This window comes from Lemur catta, chromosome 1, assembly GCF_020740605.2.
Source record: "Lemur catta isolate mLemCat1 chromosome 1, mLemCat1.pri, whole genome shotgun sequence".
Classification (NCBI taxonomy): domain Eukaryota; kingdom Metazoa; phylum Chordata; class Mammalia; order Primates; family Lemuridae; genus Lemur; species Lemur catta.
In genome coordinates this window covers 210,863,631-210,881,535 of record NC_059128.1, presented here as the reverse complement: position 1 = coordinate 210,881,535, position 17,905 = coordinate 210,863,631, and the positions used below count along the sequence as shown (strand labels likewise).

General features: G+C 48.2%; 1 protein-coding gene across 1 annotated transcript in view; it reads left to right on the top strand.

Annotated features, from left to right (window-relative positions):
• Positions 1 to 17,905, top strand: part of DGKG (diacylglycerol kinase gamma) — a 147,584-nt gene that overhangs the window by 47,044 nt on the left and 82,635 nt on the right. Inside the window, exons 13-18 of the mRNA XM_045539865.1 lie at positions 37 to 96; positions 2,588 to 2,667; positions 3,988 to 4,062; positions 6,386 to 6,471; positions 10,862 to 10,951; positions 12,136 to 12,296. Of these exons, the coding sequence (XP_045395821.1) occupies positions 37 to 96; positions 2,588 to 2,667; positions 3,988 to 4,062; positions 6,386 to 6,471; positions 10,862 to 10,951; positions 12,136 to 12,296 (552 nt within the window). The remainder of the gene's footprint in view (positions 1 to 36; positions 97 to 2,587; positions 2,668 to 3,987; positions 4,063 to 6,385; positions 6,472 to 10,861; positions 10,952 to 12,135; positions 12,297 to 17,905) is intronic.

Sequence of the window (17,905 nt, the reverse complement as noted above, 5' to 3'; positions counted from 1 at the left end):
CCCCAAAACATGCTTGTCTTTTCTCTCTTTTCACAGGACAAGCAAAGCGGGAAGTCTGACGGCAGCGTGCCAGCCAAGGGCGAGCTTGTAATGCAGGTACCGCCAGGAGCCCCGAGTCCCAGCTCTTTCTAAGTTGTTCCAAGGCTGTGGAGGGGAGGACGGGGTTTGGGTTCGGAAGAAATGTATCTCAGCATTTGCTTTCTCATCTCACCCATTATCTCACACAGGAAGACAGTTTGTTTCTGGCCTCTGGAGTTACCTTTGACCACAACATTGTCAGCAAGTGGTGAGAGGGGAGACTGGCTGGTCCCACTGCTGGTCTAATTGACTCGATCACCTTTTTAGGAACAAGTTACATAAAACTTTAATATGCAAACCTCTTAAATAATAACAAAAAGGTGGCCTAAAAATAGACAATGGGTTCTCCAAGATTGCCAAGCTGTCTCCAGAACTTGATCTGCTAAAATGAAGCTAACCAGATCCAAAAATTCTTCTTAATCCTTAAGTGTGTATATATTTAACAACTCATTTTTACTTGGGTTCACCAATGAACATCTTTTTTTGTGCCTTACACAGAACTCCAAGGACTGCAGGAGAGGCAGCCTGGTGAGGTACAAAGAGTACTAGAAAAGGAAATAGGAAACTAAGGCCTCCTCATCTGCCTCTGAGCCTCAGTTCCCTTGTTTGAAAGGGGACCGTAGCAATTCCTGCACTGTCCGCCTCCCAGAGGTGCTGTAAGATTGAATGAGAACATGCAGATTAGTGCGTATTAAAAATTAAAACATAAAGTATGATGATGGGAGAAACTCAGTATGTGAGAAGGCTCTAGACACCTAGAAGGGCAGAAAGTCAGGTGGACCCACACACACACACACACACACACACACACACATGCGTGCCGTGACGCCACTTGTTTACAGCAGGCATCCATCTGCTTGTCCTGCATCCGTTCTGATTGGGCGGTGCCCATGCTGTACAGATTGGTTGTTAAATGTCTTGGACATCATCCCCAGAGGTAAGGGATTATTCCTCAGGCTCCAAGATACTTTCGGGTGTCACATGAACAGTCATCCTGGCCTAGGCAGTTGAGAGAATTTTTTAAAATCATAAAGAATGCTTCTGTCCTTTCCAAACAACATGGCACTGTGTTTTCTGGATCTTTAGTTTGAGACCTGGAAAAGCAGGCATTAGACAGTGAGTGCGGAACAGAGCTGCGTCTCTGCATCAGTGTCCTTCAAATGGTCCACAAATATTCGTTGAGCTTCCACTCCCATGTCTGCTGCCATGGGGTCCTGGGTAGGGGGATTATACACACACTCCCATCCTGCTCCTGATGCACTTAAAATCCAGTTGATGTCTTGAGACATTTACCTAAGAAAGTAAAAAAATATATATTAATACAAATAAACAAGAAAAGAAACTCCAGAAGATAATACATATATTAAGTGCAATAGTTTTAGTTGCAATGATCATGGGAAACTTCATAGGGGAGGAAGCTCTTGAATTGGACATTGAAGATAAGACGTTTTTTAAGAGGTTACAAAGAAGGAAGTGGGCCTCTCAGGGCATGGAGCAGGAGAAGAAACCAGCATGAGCAAACACGTGGTAGGAATGCAGGAGACTCACTCACTAGAGGAGCAAGGGCAGGGCTTGGCTGGACCTGCAGCTGAGGGTTACGAAGAATTAGGGAGTAGCAACAGAATGGGGCTGGACTGAAAAGGTCTTGGATGCCAGGTTAGGAGCTTTGGATTTTATCCTCTGGGCAATGAGGTGTCATTAGAGAGTTTTAAGCAGGAGTGGTGTGGCTGCCCTGATACCCTGGGAAGGAATTGCGTGGGGGCAGCAGATAGGACTTACCTGAGCTAGGAAAGGCCTGAGCAGCATGAGACTGTGACAGCTGCCAGAGACAAAGGGACATTTCAGGGAAAGGCTTGGCAGGACAGGATCTTCCCTGGATGACTGAATGAATAATAACACCTTTGACAGAAGTAGCACTCCAGGAGAGAGGACGAGTGCTCTGGGGAGAGAAGATGGGTCAGGCTTGAGGCATGTTGAGTTTGTACTGATGGTGAGCCTTCCAGCTGAAGGTGCCCAGTGGGCAGTGAGAAATGTGGGACCAGGGCTCAGGAGGAAAACTGGGGCTGGAAATACGCACTTGGAAGGTGCCAGGGTGGAAGTGATGGTTCACTCTGTGAGTGTTACTTATGTGCATGATCAGATGGCCATACCTCCTAACATGGTATTCAGTTGTCTCTCACAAAATGTAATCTTGTGCTGTGGGCACAATGCCATACCATTGTTGAATGATTTGAAGCTACAGTAGCATTGCCCCATCTCTGACCCCAACCTCAAGCCCTCATTGCCACTGGCACTACTTAAAGGCCACTCAAGCTGGAGACATGTAGCTGCTTAGTCCCTCAGAAATCTCAGCCAATGGGCAAAGACCAAGACCTGCCAGCCTAACCTCCTCTCTTCCATGCCTGGGACCACTCCCATCACCTCTCCAAAGCTGCCTTGGCATCAACTCTCATCTCACCCCTCCTGTTGAATGAAGCACAGCTAACTTCTTTTTCTTTTACCTTTTAAGTATAAGATCATCCCTACCCCGGGTACCCACCCCCTGCTGGTCTTGGTGAACCCCAAGAGTGGAGGGAGACAAGGAGAAAGGTATGTTCTCTTCTCGTTCAAGATTTGGGCCCCTCTTCACCTCAACCATAATAGAGCAGACTGTGGTGACAGGCAGACTCCACCCCAGCACTGCCACCTGCCACTTTAGTACTTAGCCCAAGTGACTTCAAGTCTCTGGTCCTCGGTTTCCTCCTCTGCAAAATGGGGATAAAATTAGTAATAATTCCTCCTCTCACAGGGTTATTTTGAGGCTGAGAATAGACATGGGCCTGCCACTTGAGCCATCATTAAAGCTCCCAGGGTCAAACCAAGTTCTGAGATGCCTGTTCCCTCCCAGCCTGCCAAGTGTTTTCTTGGAGATGTGGCAGGACCCACTCATTAGGACCTCCTGGCCACACCCCTCCCTGAGAAGGCAGGGCATCCACCTCATTCGTTTGCTGGTAGCTGGTGAGTTGAGCAGCCCCTTTACTAAGTCTTAAAAAGGCAATAATGGTTAAGACTGACCATGTTTCTCTACCTAAGGATTAAAAAGAGAGTTAGGATTCACCTTTACTCTCTTGAGCTTCTCTGTGTCAAGCAATGGCCTGGGCATATATTTACAATCAGTAGTGACTTTATTTGAATTTTGGAAACCAGAACTACAATTGCAAACCCATGGAAGTGATAACAGTCTCCAGCTGGGGAGGGGAGAGACAGAAGGGGTACGGCAGCTTCTGCTCCCTGCCCAGGACTGTTTAGTTCTGGGGTGATGAACACATGGCACAGTGATCTGGAATCCAGGTTAAAAAAATAATGATTAGTAGGATTAAAGCAAGAACGATGAGGACCCCATCCCAGTCTAAGGGGCAGGACATCCCTCCCCACCTGACCTGATTAGTCTAAAGCTGGAGCCTGGAAACCAAGCCTGGTTGTGGCCACTGCCTCTCAGCCTTCCCTGCCCCAACCCCACTTCCTGCCTTTCCTCCTTATCCCAGAAGTGCAGGGGGGCCTCTCTCTAGGATGCTTTGTGCCTTTGTACAGTCCACAAAGGGCAGAATCATCCTGCCTAAACCATACAGAACATTTGGGAGGTCTCTGTGGAGGAAAAAGCTTTAGAATGAAAGTTCTGTCCTCTGGATTTCTCTACCCTGTCCTCTCTGTAAGAGGAGATGCTCCCGGGGTTAGAGGGTAGAGCCTTGAATGGTGGGGCAGCCTTGAACCAGGGGGACACATCATGGATGATGTCAGGGTCTTCATGCATCATTCTCCTTTCTCAAGTTTAAATGGACCTTAAAGAGGTGTTTGCCCCAATGTGACGTTCCACGATGACATTTTCTCTGTCTGTCTGTCTGTCTTTCTCCTTTTCTTTTTTCCCCATAGAATTCTTCGGAAATTCCACTATCTGCTCAACCCCAAACAAGTTTTCAGCCTGGACAACGGGGGACCTACTCCAGGGTATGAAGATAATGATCTTTACCCTTTATTTCCCTGCACCCTTTTAATTTCTAATGAGGATGCCCTTCTTTTGGCACCTTTTTCATCTTTCATCTCTCGACTTGTCCTTCCTGCCATTTTGCCTTCTTTCTCTTTTTCTCACATCCTCCTCTTACTCCTGGAGATGCCCGGGACACCTGCTATGGCTCTGCTGTGCCTGATCCCAGAAAAAGTTGTTGATTTTGTAAGAGGGGAAAACTGCACATACCATTGATTTCATTGACAGCAAGAACGGGCTGGTAAATTATTTTAACTTATTTGCAAGGCTGCGTTAGCTGGTATCTTCCTACTGAATCATCAGGAAGGAGAACGAGTTTTCTTATCACTTGTCAGTCAGCAGTTTGGAAATCTGTGCAGTGACTCAGAGTTCTGCCATGTATTCTGCTGTGGGGACATTTTAGGATCAAGACAATTGGTTATTCGAGAGAATCATTTTTCTTTTCTGGATTATCCAATTTTGAGGTTGTTATGCTCCTCCTGGCCCTTCTCCTCCTGCCACTGCCCAGAGGTCTGCTGGGAGGAGCCGGTGCCTGTGCCAGCGGCCAACGCGGTGAGCTGCGGGGCGCTGTCATGGGAGGCCCCTCCAGCACCGGGGCTGGAAGGCGTGGGAAGGCCGGGCCTCCTCCCAGCCGGAGCTGGCGCACTAGAGCCATCTGCTGGCCAGTGCCGGCCCCGCGGCTGTCTCTGTGCACGCCGGGCTGCGATTTCCCAGCACAAGGCCACTTTACCTAATCGCCTAACCGGAATTTCTACTCTGAGTTGAGCAAGATCCCTCAGTAGGGCTGGAGTAAGGACCAGCCCTTCTGGGAAAAAGGGGCTCTGACCCGTCTTTGGATGTCTGACACAAAACTGTTATTTATGGCAGTGGTAGTACAAGACCCAGTTCAAAGGAGAAAGAAACATAAGTGTGAATTCAGTACTCTTGCCATGATTTACTTGTAAAACTAATGTCAGAGCAGAGCCCACCTGTCCTGCTGCGGTTGCCATCGCAGTCGCCGTGCCTGCAGTTCGTGCTGTGTAGCGTAACCTGTGACCAAGCAGCCACCCACAGGCACCTTTAAAGCCCACTCACAATACTTGAATACAGTCCTCTAGCTTGACCGCATCCACCCTGAACTGTTTTCACTCTGATGACAAGGCAAGTGTCTACTTCCAGGCCTGATGTCCCCTGGGTGTCTCTGATGTGCATGTCACTCTGTAATCAGCCAGGCTGCCTAGCAAAGGGAGCCTCCCTGGGAATTCACTCCCCACAGGAGAGCAGAGTTCTGCATGAGAAGTGGGAGAGAAGGAATGGTAGTTTTCCTACACGTGCATCTGTGACTCCGAGAACCCCAGGGGTCTTCTCAGATCACCAGGCTGGGCCAAGGGGAAGCACTGACCTTCAGCTTCCCAAGCCCCAGCCCCAGGTGTCCACAGGTTACATTGGTTCCAAAGGAGAGGCTATTAACTTTTTTGTGCCAGGAACCCCTTTGGCAGTCTGTAAAGCCTATTGGACCCCTTCTTGGAATATTTCTTAATGCATAAAATGAAATAATATAGGATAACCAGGGAAACTAATTATATTGAAAAACGGTTATTAAAACATTAAAAAACAAATTTGTGATATGGGAATATTTGTGCTTTACCAGCACATTAAATAGCAAGATCTCAAAGCAGGTCTAATAACTACTGTAAATTCTAAGCAGTGAGGAGCAGAAACAATAAATAGTAGGAGCTATCAGCCATGCTATCATAAAACAGTAACACAGTTGCAATACTGACTGCTGACAAAGTCACAGGAGTCATTAGTAGCTCTGTGATTTGTTGCCTACATTCACAACTGAAGGAAATGCTAAATTTCAGTTAGAACTTGGAGAAATAAGAATGTAATGTTTTCTCCTCCAAGTTCATGGCCCTCTGAATCCACAGACCCCTTGGAGGTTGATGGAACTCAGGTGAAGAGCCCTGCTCTGAAGGGTTAAGTACTGACCTTCAGCTTAAAGGGTCACAAACTATGGACCCCTCTGCACAACTGGTAGGCAGTTTCTAGAAAACCGTTTTCTGTTTGTGTTGAATGCTGAGTCAGAGTCTCCGCATACAAGGAGGCTGCCTGGGATTTTGCCATATTCAGTGGCACTGCATTATAAGTTCTGATTTCAGAATGTTAAGAGACCCTTTCAACCCCAAAAGGAATCAAGGTCTTAACCTCCCTTTAGGGAACAAGGAAGACTCTGACTCAACAAGGATCAAATGTCAGCCACACCCTAGTCAACAAGCCCATTTTAGCCTTTCTTCTGCTTCCCAGATTGAACTTTTTCCGTGATACTCCAGACTTCCGTGTTTTAGCCTGCGGAGGAGATGGGACAGTTGGCTGGATCTTGGATTGCATTGGTAAGCATGGGCTGGGAGGGCCTTTACTGTTTATTTATAGTAAGCATATTTAAAGTCAGCAGAAGGCAATAAAAAAGAGGAGTGGAGCCCTGTCTTGTTCATCCTTGTATCCACCCTTGGACCAATGCTCCACTAAATATCTGCTTTGGACAGAAAAAAATGAAGAAATAAGACAATGGAAAGATTCCCACAGACACAGAGATAGTAGTTTAGCTTCAGGCCTTGCCTCAAAAACATCCAGACAGATCCGTGGTGGGTCAAGGCCAGAGAAGTCGGCATAGATGCATAGCCCGGGCCAAATCCCCTTGAGACGAACACCTAGAGCCTCGGTCCAGGAAGCCCATCTGGAAAGCACAGATCAGTGTAAGCAAAGAGGGCCACACGGGACTGTATCCAATACACCCAAATAAAAAGGGCAGCAGGGAGGGCCTAGGCTGGGAATCTGGAGGCCTGAGTTCTAGCCCAGCTCTGCCTGGATCTGTATGTCCCTGGACACATCAGCCCCAGTAAGTGATGGAGACTGACTCTGTGCAATTCTGGGATGGGGCTGTATTGAAGGTCTAACCCTAGAGAACCCAGATGAACACTGCAACGTGGAACACAAGGCCAGGAAAGCAGGCAAGGGAAGCACTGGTAGGACAGTCATCAAAGTCAGAGACTGAGCCCAAAGCAATGAGCCCTGGGCTACTTCAGTCTTCCCATCCTGCATTCCACAGATGCTGCCTGTGCCCCTGTATGTGCCCAGCTCTCCTCAAGCACTGAAGACACAGCAATGAACAAACACAAAAATTTGCTTTCATAGAGCTTACCTTCTAGAGGAAAGAGACAGGCAATAAACAATGAAATAAGTGAAACATACAGTATGTCAGAAGGTGATAAAAATATAGCAGGGAAGGGGCAAAGGGCTCAGGGTGGGGGTGTCCAGGCAAGACCTCACAGGGAAGATGACATTTGCATGGAGACCTGGAGGAGGGGTGAGCCCTGTGGATGCATGAGGAAGAGCGATGCCTGCAGAAGGAACAGCAAGGACAGAGGCCCTGGGCTGGGAGCAGGCCTGGCTACCGCAGGCAGGCCAGGTGGCCAGAGCGGATGCGAGGAGAGTTACGGGGCATGAAGCAGAAGTCACTGGGACATAGAGGACACTATATGGAATATGGCTTTTATATGGGGAGAGCCCCAAGACACTGGATGGTTCTGAGCAAAGGAGGGATGTGACAGATTAAGAGAAAAGGACAGAAGCAGGAGACCAGCTAGGACGCCACTGCAGCAATCCAAGGGAGAGATGACCAGGCTCGGACCACGGTGGAAATAGAGGGGTGGTGAAAAGTGGCCAGCCTCTGGACAGACATCTTTGGGAGGCGGAGGGAACAGGACTTGCTGACAGACTGGATGTGGGAGATGAGAGGACGGAGGAGTCCAGGGTGGGCCAGGACTAGACCCCGACTGGGGCAGGGAAAGCTGGGCCTGCAGGGGGTGTGAAGAGACCACCTGGAGGGGTGAGGAGGCTGCACACCTGCCACCCTCTGCTCCCCTACCCCCAGGCGCTTTGGTTGCCATGGACACAGCCCTGCCAAGCAGCCACCCACACTCTCCTGTCACCTCAGGCTCTGGAGTTGTGGGAGGAGGGAGGAGTCCTCCGGAGCTAAGGAAGGAAAAGCTGATCCGCAGAGGGTGGAGGGCTGCAGTGTTGGGCTACTTGCATGGCTCCCTCTCTATCGGGTGGGAAAAAGTGGACTTTGGTGATAAGTTTTATCAAATTCATCTGCAGAGGACACAGGTGATAGAAGCTGCTCAAAACAGAAAGAAAGAAGATGACGTGAGGCGGAAGAAATATTAGGTTTTTTCACAGGTTAGTGGCCCAAAGGAAAAAAAGCAGAGGTAAAAAGAATAACTGCATAATGTGTTCATTCATTCATTCATTCCACAACCACGTGAGCACCTGTTCAGTGCTCTCCAGCACCGCACTGTGGTCCCCTCTTTGATCTGTTTTTCCCTTGCAGCCAGAGCAGTTTTTCCTGAATGTCAGTGGCTTCATGATGTGGGGAAAACACGTCACTGGCTTCCCATTATTGGGATAAAGACAAAAGCCTTTCAGGTGATCTAGGGGGCCCTGGGCAGCCAGCCACTGCCCACCCTTCCAGCCATATTCCATACCTCCATCCCTCTCCTTCTAGACTCCTGCCCTCTCTGACCCTTGGGCACACCAGTCTCCCTCCCACCACAGGGCCTTTGCACGAGTTGCTCCTGACATCAGGAATGCTGCCCCAGCCTTTGCTTGGTCAGCTTCCATTCCAGATCACAGCGGAAGTGTGGCTTCCTCAGGGGCCTCCCCTGACACACCCGCTGGCCTCAGTCACCTTATTATACAACCGTGCTCCTCTCCTTTCCAACAGGAATGTGAAATGGTGCATTCTCCCCTTGAAGACCTCATTAATATCTGTCTCTCCCACTGGGCTGTAGGCACCGTGAGAGCCTGAGCCATGGCTTTTTTGCTCGCTGTCAGAGCTGCAGCACCTGGCACCGCATCTAGCAGGCAGTAGCTTCAGTCAGTGTGTGTGGGGATGAGACCCAGCTCCCCCGGGAACTTATGGAACAAACAAGTAGACAATTGCAAGAGAGTGTGAGGAGGTCATTGCTGGTGCTAAGGAAACATTCTGAAGAGGCCCCAGGTCCAGACCGTGGCAATCAGGGAGGGCCTCCCCGAGGCAGCTTCTGAGCTGAGCAACAGAGAGCTCTGTGATTCAAGGAGGTGAAAGCACTTGCAAGGGTTGCCATACTGAGTGGGAGGCAGGACGTGCAGGAGGATGGGCTAGGGAAAGAGGCAGAGCCTGGGTCCTGAGGCCTAGCATGGCAGGTTACAGGGTCACGGGGAGCCACATAGACGAGAAAGCTGTGGGCTAACATGAGGGGGCTGCAGCCCACAGATTGCCCCTCCTGGGTGGAAGTGTGGAAGACACATGAGGAGGGTGGAACTGGAAGCAGAGAGAGCAGAGAGGAGGCTCTTCCAGCAATACCAGTGGGAAGGAATCATACCCACACTCGGCGTCGCCATGGGGATGGAGAGAAGAGATTGCCTGGATCTGTTAGGAGGCAGCACTTAGAGAGTGATGTGGGCACGGATGGGTGAGGGAGAGGGAAGAACCTAGGATGACCTACAGGAGTCCAGTCTCAACACTGTGGGGATGGTTGACCTGCTGAGCTGGGACCACAGAGGAAGGGGCAGACCTAGGAAATAAGAGCCTTCCAGGCAAAGGGAGCAGCATGTGCAAAGGCAGGGAGGCATAACTTGTATCATCTGATCTGGGAACAATGACGACATCCATTGCGCTGCTCCACTGGCCATCTCAGCCCTTCCAGTAGTCATCTCAGCCCTGGGTCTTGCCTGAGCTCAGCCACTTCAGGCACACGTCACACAACCTGGAGGACCTATGAGCTCCCACTTTGCCGGGTCAGCCTTGGCTTGAGCCTCACCTGCTGAGTCACTTCCCCAAAGCACGTTGCACACATCCAGGGGCACCCTGCGCGCTGGGGTCTTATGTAAATGGCATCCCCTGGAGACCAGCGGGTGCCTGTGCCTCCCTCTTCCTCTTTCCAGCCCAGACCACACGCTGCTGTACATCTATAGCCAGATGAAAACATGCTCCACAACCATCAAGGGACAAAGGATTAGGAATCTGTGTATTGGCAATTCTAGGAGGTGGTGGAAGTGACAAACTGGTATGTGGGTGCCAAATAACTCCTAAGAGTTTTGCTTGTTTAACCAATGTTAGCTTTTAAACATTTAAATTTGAATGGCTTTAAGTGAACATTTTCAATTTTCCAAATGCCCCACCACTCCCTAGTGTCTTAGGCCCACCTGTTTTACTAACCTATGCACTTGCCTAGCCCCTGAAGGGAGGAGAAGGGACTTGGGGACACAGAGATCTGGGTTTTGGATCCTGGCTCTGGAATTCCTTTCCCTCTTTGAACCTCATTTTCTTCATCTACTAGGAGGAGAATAATCCCCTGCAGGGTTGCTCTGAGGGATAAATGGGCTAAGTGCTGTTACCATCAAGGACTAAAAACATACAAACTAATGTTTTGGGGTGTATGCTGCCACCCTAAAGGACAGAATTAGGACGAAATTTGAATTAACATATGCAAGTTACAGGGAGACAGATTTAGCTCCCATATGAAATACAAATTGACACATTTAGCTCAATTTGTAGTGGTTAACACACTGCAGATTGGATAGATGAGTTTAGGAAGTAGTGTGTTCCCCATCAAAGGAGGTATTTAAACAAAAAATGCTATGGAGGGGTCCAACAATCAGACCAGGAATAAAAAGATAACTGGAAGTTTCTGTAATCCCCATGGTATATGGTTCTCTGTTCCTCTGTATGTGTTGCAGATAAGGCCAACTTGGCAAAGCATCCACCAGTGGCTGTCCTGCCTCTTGGAACAGGAAATGACCTTGCCCGTTGTCTCCGCTGGGGAGGAGGTGAGTCCACCTGCTAGTGGCGCTACTCTGGGGATAAGCATTCCAGTTTACGGAGATGCTCTACAGAGCCAGGCTGAACTTACCCTTGTGTGGATCACACTGCACAGAGTAATACTCAACACTGCAGTCATATATAATCCATGAGCCTTTCTCTGCCCTCCCTTCCATGCTGAGTCTGGAATAGGAGCCCCTCTTCTGAGCTCCATATTTACTGTCATCCTGAAACCAGCCGCTTGGTGCTGCCCCCACTGCCCCCAGCAGCACATAGTCAACTTTAGGGTAAGGATCAAGTCTCATTTGCCCCATCCCCAGCACTCATCCAAGTAGGGGCTCACTTAGGTGTCTTCTGTATGAAATTCCTCCTCCCCCAAATTACCGATCTTCTTCTGAATTAGGATCAGAATGCAGACTGAAATGCCACATCACCAGTTACCTAGAGTCGCTTGGAGCATCCAGATTATCCTAGGCCCCCAAGGCTATGGGCTTTCATTTTGAACTCACCCTAAGGGGGAACACAGAGTGGTAACCAGCTTATAGGGCAACTCAAAGGAACTAGGGAGAACTTTGCAAACTGCAGCAGCCCCCATGGAGCTAGCCATGCTCCAGAGAGTGGAGAAGTTCAGCCCAACATGTGGAGCAGGCAGATTAGTCTGGCAGCCAGAGAGGAGTGGGGACTCCAGATGGCTGATCAATTCAGAGAGTGATTCAAGACCAGGCAAGGCAGGTCAGTGTTCAGAGATTACTTCATGCTTGCTGGGCAGGGTCAGAGCAAGCAGGAGCAGCCCTAGGGGCCATCTTAAAATTCTGTCTACCACACTGTCCATCTCCTGCATGACACAGTCCTCAAAGAATCTGCTGTTCTCCCATGCAGAGCTTCGCAGCCATCCAGCCCACCAATTCTCCAGGGCTTGCTTCAGCTACACAGGCCTGCCACCCTTAGCCAGCACCCTCTCCCCGGCCGCTGCTACTGAAGCTTCCAAATCACTGCAGTCTCTTTCTAATTACTCCCAATTGTCCTCCCCTTCTCTGTGGCTCAAGAACATAAGCATCTTCAGCCCAGAGACACACTAGTGAGTTCCCTGGTCACAGACGCCCATGGGCTTACCCACCCTGACAGCTACCTGTGCATCAGCAACAACTTGGCCTTTCTTTTCTGGTGGCAAATGCAATGCCACTATCCACAGGTTACGAAGGGGGCAGCTTGACAAAAATCCTGAAGGAGATTGAGCAGAGCCCCTTGGTGATGCTGGACCGTTGGCATCTGGAAGTCATCCCTAGAGAGGAGGTGGAAAACGGGGACCAGGTCCCATACAGCATCATGAACAACTATTTCTCCATTGGTGTGGTGAGTTGGTCAGGGATTGCCTTTCTGCATGGAGGAGAAATGCCCAGGAAGGGTTCCCATCTTCCATTGTCCCCTCTGAGTCTCTACTCTCTACCTGTCCTATCTGCCCCTAGCCCTGACTTGGATCCAGGCATCCTTGAATTTGGCCTGGGTGTGGACACCCTGATTGCACCCCACTGCATCCCCCACCCCTGGATTATGGAGGAAATTCTTTCCCCTATAATTTTAACTAACACAATAAAAGACTGAACATTTTTCAAAAGACATATTTACCCTTTGGGTAATTTGAAGCAGGTATAGAAAAACAACACCAAGAAATAACCAAGGGGTGGGGTCAGAAGGAAACTCTCATATGAGCTTCAGAATCAGGAATTCTGTTCCTCTGGGGAGAACTGCGTGGTCCCAGGCTGCCTTGGCTGGCTGAGCACTCAGGTTGCCTTCTCTCCTATTCTCTCTCCTCCCCTCCACTCCATTCCACACACTCCAGGTGCTTCCTAACCCTCTAGGGGCGTCTCCTCCCAGCCGGCCCCTCTGCTGGGTGCCCTGCCCCTCCTGTCTTCCCACAGCCCTGTGCTCACCCCGTCAGTGCACTCTCTGCATTACATTGTACCTGTCTTGTGCCCCTCAGCACACACATGCACACACACGTGCACACAGCATATGCTCCTCTTTCAAACCCCAGCCCCCAGCACATCTAGTGCAGCTCAGTTTGTTTCCCGGAACTCAGCTGTGGCCCAAGGAGGACTGGGTAGGTGCTGCTTCCCCAGCCATTGTAGACAGGAGGGTGGGGATTGGGAGGGATCAATCATTTCCATAAATAGAACTGGGGTTTGGGAGGGAGGGGTGCAATAAAGACACTAGCATTTATTGAGCACCTACTGTGTGTCCTCCACTGTGCTAGGCTTTATATATTCTACTAATAGTCCTCACAGCAATCCTGCAGGTCTCATTGTCCCCATCTTCCCCATTTTATAGGTGACGCCTCATAAGGGATAGAACTAGGATGCGCATGGCTGTGCTTACTCTGGAGCCAGGCTCTTTTGTCTCTGTTTCCCTGCCTTTGGAATGATGCTGCCTGGTTTCGTATGCATACGAATCCCTCCAGACCAAGGCTCTGGGCCCAGGCTGCGTGGTACCTGCCCTCCTCAACCATCCGCATCTGTGCCTCTTTTGAAACTTTCAGAGGTTTAAAAAAACAAAAACGAAAGAGAAGGGAAAATGATAGGTAGCTTGAGGGGACAGCAGATTTAGGGAAAGGGTTTTATTTTTTTAATAAGGCTAGAAAGAGAACCACGGGAGAGGAAAGGATTCAAAATAATAATACCTTATATTTACAGAAGGACTTAAAGTTTACCATATTTACAAGTATGTTCTTGATTCTTATGACTACACTGAAGAGCATTATTATCTCTATTTTATGAGTGAGGAAATAGAGACTCAGATTAAGATTTGCCTTCGTTTTCTGACTCCTAATCCAGTGCTCTTTTTCTATTACTAAAACAGAAGAAAGAGGCATAGGCCTTCCTGGGTTCATGATCAGGTTCTGAAAGAATGAAGCCAGGGGACTGGGGGTAAGTTAGGGGTTCCTTTGCCCCAGTCTGATGTATCCCCCCAAGATCTCCTCAGCTGGGAGGCATCTTTCCCTAGACCTATTCTGGGTGCTCCCTCCAGTGACCCCTGCACACACCTTCCCGCCTCTTGCTCGAAGGCGTCTCTCCTTTTTGGACCAGCCACTCGGGCTCCTGTCCCCCAACAGGAGCACATGCAGTCTGCAGACATGACTAACAGGTCCAGATTCGGGAGCGTGGGCCTCCCATTATCACAGTTTTAAAAAACCTATGTCTTTTTCCTGTAGTGATGAGAGTATAACTTGCTGACGTTTATTGAGTACCTACTGCACACCAGACAGTTTCCCTATAGATAGATACAGTCATTATCCCTTTGTGTTTTGTAAGAAGGAACCAAAGCTTAGAGAGATACAGAAAGAAGTCCAGGCTGGTAAGTGGTGGAGCCTGGAATCAGCTTGAGCTCCAGAGCCAGCGGAGCGGACCCCAGCGAGGCCTCTGCATAGCCCCCTCCAAGTTCATGCTGCCAAATGCAACACCACTTGCGGGGGAGGGGTCACAAAATTTAGTGTGCCACAACTCTCAAGCGCCCCTTATCAGAAATGCAAATTTCACCCCCACAACAGAGTCTGATTCATATTCTGACTCAGTGGGTCTGGGCAAGGTCTGGGAATTTGCATTTTTGACAAGCCCTGAAATTATTCTGATGCAGATAGTCCTGACCAAGTCCTCAGTGAGTGAAGACAACCCATCAGAGGAGAGAAGAATGGTCAAACGAAGTGGTTCTTCACAGGCACAGAAACCAGAACTGAAATAAATGGAGAGGAAGCTAGAGAGGAAGGGAGAACGAGCCCCTGTCAGAAACCAGCTGGAAGCCAGCGCTGGGTGGCAGGACTGGCCAAGCTGCCAGGAACTTCTAGACAGCAGGTTACAGCCACAACTGCCTTTGGAACCTTCAGCCCCACATCTTTCCTTTCTTCACACACCCAGCTCTGGCTGACAAAAACCACGTGCTTCCCCACACCTCCCTGTCTGCCCCTACACAGTGCCCTGTGTAAGATGGCGCTCTCTTAGTATTTGTTGAGCAACTGGATTTAACACACCAAAAGGAATAGATAACTTCCCCTCTACTAAATAGCCAGGCCCTAAACCCAAGAGCCAACACTGAGCAGGAATCATAGTTTTAATTTATTCTAGCAAGTAAGTCAGAAAAAAGGAAAGAAGGAAGGGGGGGCGGCAAGCAGGAGGATCAGCTAATTAATTGTCCCTCAAGGAAACACATATAAACAGAATCTCCATCACTCTCGGTGGTCAAGGTATTTATCTGCCCTGAGCTGCCTTATAATAATCTAATCTATTCATCTTTTAAATTATGAGAACTTCACCCTATCTTCCTTTTATTTTTTTCATACACCTTTAGCTTACGCGTGTTTAATGTTATCCTGCCGAAGAGTGAAGAAGCAGGACTGTTTTTTTTTTTTATCTCATTGGTGTACCCTTAGCCTTCTCTCAATAAAACATTTGCAGGGTTTGTGTGCTCGCTCTTTAAAAGTTGGAAAGAGAAATTCTTGAGAAAACAAGTAACCAACACGCAACCCTAACAGAGTCTGGGGCTGACATTTGCAGAAGGTCTTGCTCCCTATTTGACTTCCCAAACTTTGTAAGAGGAGAAGTAGGTATGTAAACCAACCCAGTTTTACTTCCTTATGACAATTAAATGGAGTTGAACTCCTTTGGCAAAGACAGCCCTACAAAAGCTTTGCCTCTTTTGAAGGACCTGGAATGTCTTGCTGATATCAAATGTCTGCTGCCTTGCATTTATAAAGATGATGACAATGACCCCTGCTACAGCGGGTCAGAATTTGCTCTCATGAGTTTACTCGGTTCCCTTAGTGCCAGGAGAACCCATTGAATAGATGGAAAAACAAATAAGCAGAGCCTCCTGGCCCATCCAGGGAGCGACTGCAGCTTCCTTGCTGCCACGTCCCATCCACAGGCCCGCTGCCCACTGGCGAGGAGCTAGGATAGTTGGCCTTATCAGTCCTTTTAACTGATCATATCCACTGGCAAGAGATTTTAAACATAGTCATTCAGAACGCCACTTCCTCCTCTGACTTCTCTGGCCTGCTCCTCCCTGCTCTTTATTTTTGGATTAGCAGAAGTGTCAGGATGGCCAGGTATCAGTGACAGGAAGTTTGGGACTACGGAATAATTCCTGGGGTATGTGTAACTCTGAACTCCCCGCGAGCTCTACTTTCACTGAGCCCTCACAGGATGGGTGAACAGTTAATCCCTTGATTCAATGAAATCTATTTCTGATGCTGGGGAGCCCAGGGGCCAAGGAGAGGCCACAGTCATTGTACTGACCCACGGACCATTTTCCACTTTGCAGATTGTCATTAAATATCAACAGCCACGTTTTCCATAGTGATAAGCCCCCTATCCATTAGGGAATTTGTCCAACAAGACATCATTTTCCCCACAAACGTTTGGCATCTCTCAGCACCAGGTTCTTATCTGTCATCTGTAAGGGCCACGAAGGTACTAAAACAATGGGACTCACTGAGGAATGACTTGGACAAGGGGTCTACACTCTTTTCCATTCCCCACTCTGCCACAGTCTTCAGAACAATCCAAACTTCAACTAATCTGTCCTACTGTCTTCTTTCCATCTTTTTATCTCCATGAGTTGCCAAAATGACTTAGACCTGCGTTATCCAATATGGTAGCCATTAGCGGCATGTGGGTATTGTGCACTTGAAATGGAGCTTGTCCTAATTGAGATGTGCTGTAGGTGTAAGACACACACCAAATTTAAAAAATGTGATATGAAAAAAAGAGTTTGAGATATTTTAATAATTTTTATTGACTGTGTGTTATAATGATAATATTGGGATATCCTGGTTTAATTAAAATACATTATTAAAATTAATTTCATCTGTTTCTTTTTACATTTTTATTGGCTACTAGAAAATTTTAAGTTATATATGTGACTTACACTACATTTCTATTGGACAGCACTGGCCTAGACATTCCAATATCTCAAAATCTCCAAGACTGCTGCTTATATTTGAAAGGGGCCCATATTTCTTTGTCCAACCATGTGTTTGGAGATTTAATTCTGGAAAGAGTAGTCCCGTATCCACACCTCCCATCATCTCCTTTTCACCCTACACCTCCTAGAAATGACCTCAGATAGTGAAGCTGTCAGAAATACCATCATCACTTCCATGGGTTTGCAGTTCTCATCTTCCCCTTGGTGTAATTATCACCAAGAAAGAGTTTGAACTGTTGTAGTTCTGGTTTCCAAAATTCAAATAAAGTCACTACTGATTGTAAATATATGCCCAGGCCATTGCTTGACACAGAGAAGCTCAAGAGAGTAAAGGTGAATCCTAACTCTCTTTTTAATCCTTAGGTAGAGAAACATGGTCAGTCTTAACCATTATTGCCTTTTTAAGACTTAGTAAAGGGGCTGCTCAACTCACCTTTGCTATTTTGTATATTTGCCAAGGGATTGTCAAAGTAGGAACCACATGCTTGTCTGATAATATTGTAAAGGCTGGTCTTTGTGATAAGAAGCTTTGCAAAAACCTAGTTATGGAAAAACCAAGGACAATCAGAACTATGCAGGAGGAGGCCTGTGTATATATCCTGAAGAAATGAAAAAACTTGGAGCCAGTCCCAGAAGTATTGGGGGTAATGAGGTACAAATCGTACCAAGCAACATGGATTGCTTTTATCTTTCCCTTTTTTTTTTAATTATTTTTTTTTTGTTTCTGACAGAAAAAAATTAGTGCTTTTAGTGCTTCAAAGGAACACAAGTAGATGGAATGTTTTCTTGAATACTAGAGAAGCATTTGACCAATGTCACGTGAATCTTGAGAGTGTTTGCTGAAACTCGCTCAGAGAGAGGGAGGTGGGCACCCCTTAGGAGCCAGTTCTGCCGCCTGGAGAAACAGTGCAGGCTGCACAGGCTGCGGGGGCAGAGGCCTCCCTGGGGTCTGCACCCTCCTCCATGCATCCACTGGGTGCCTCACCAAG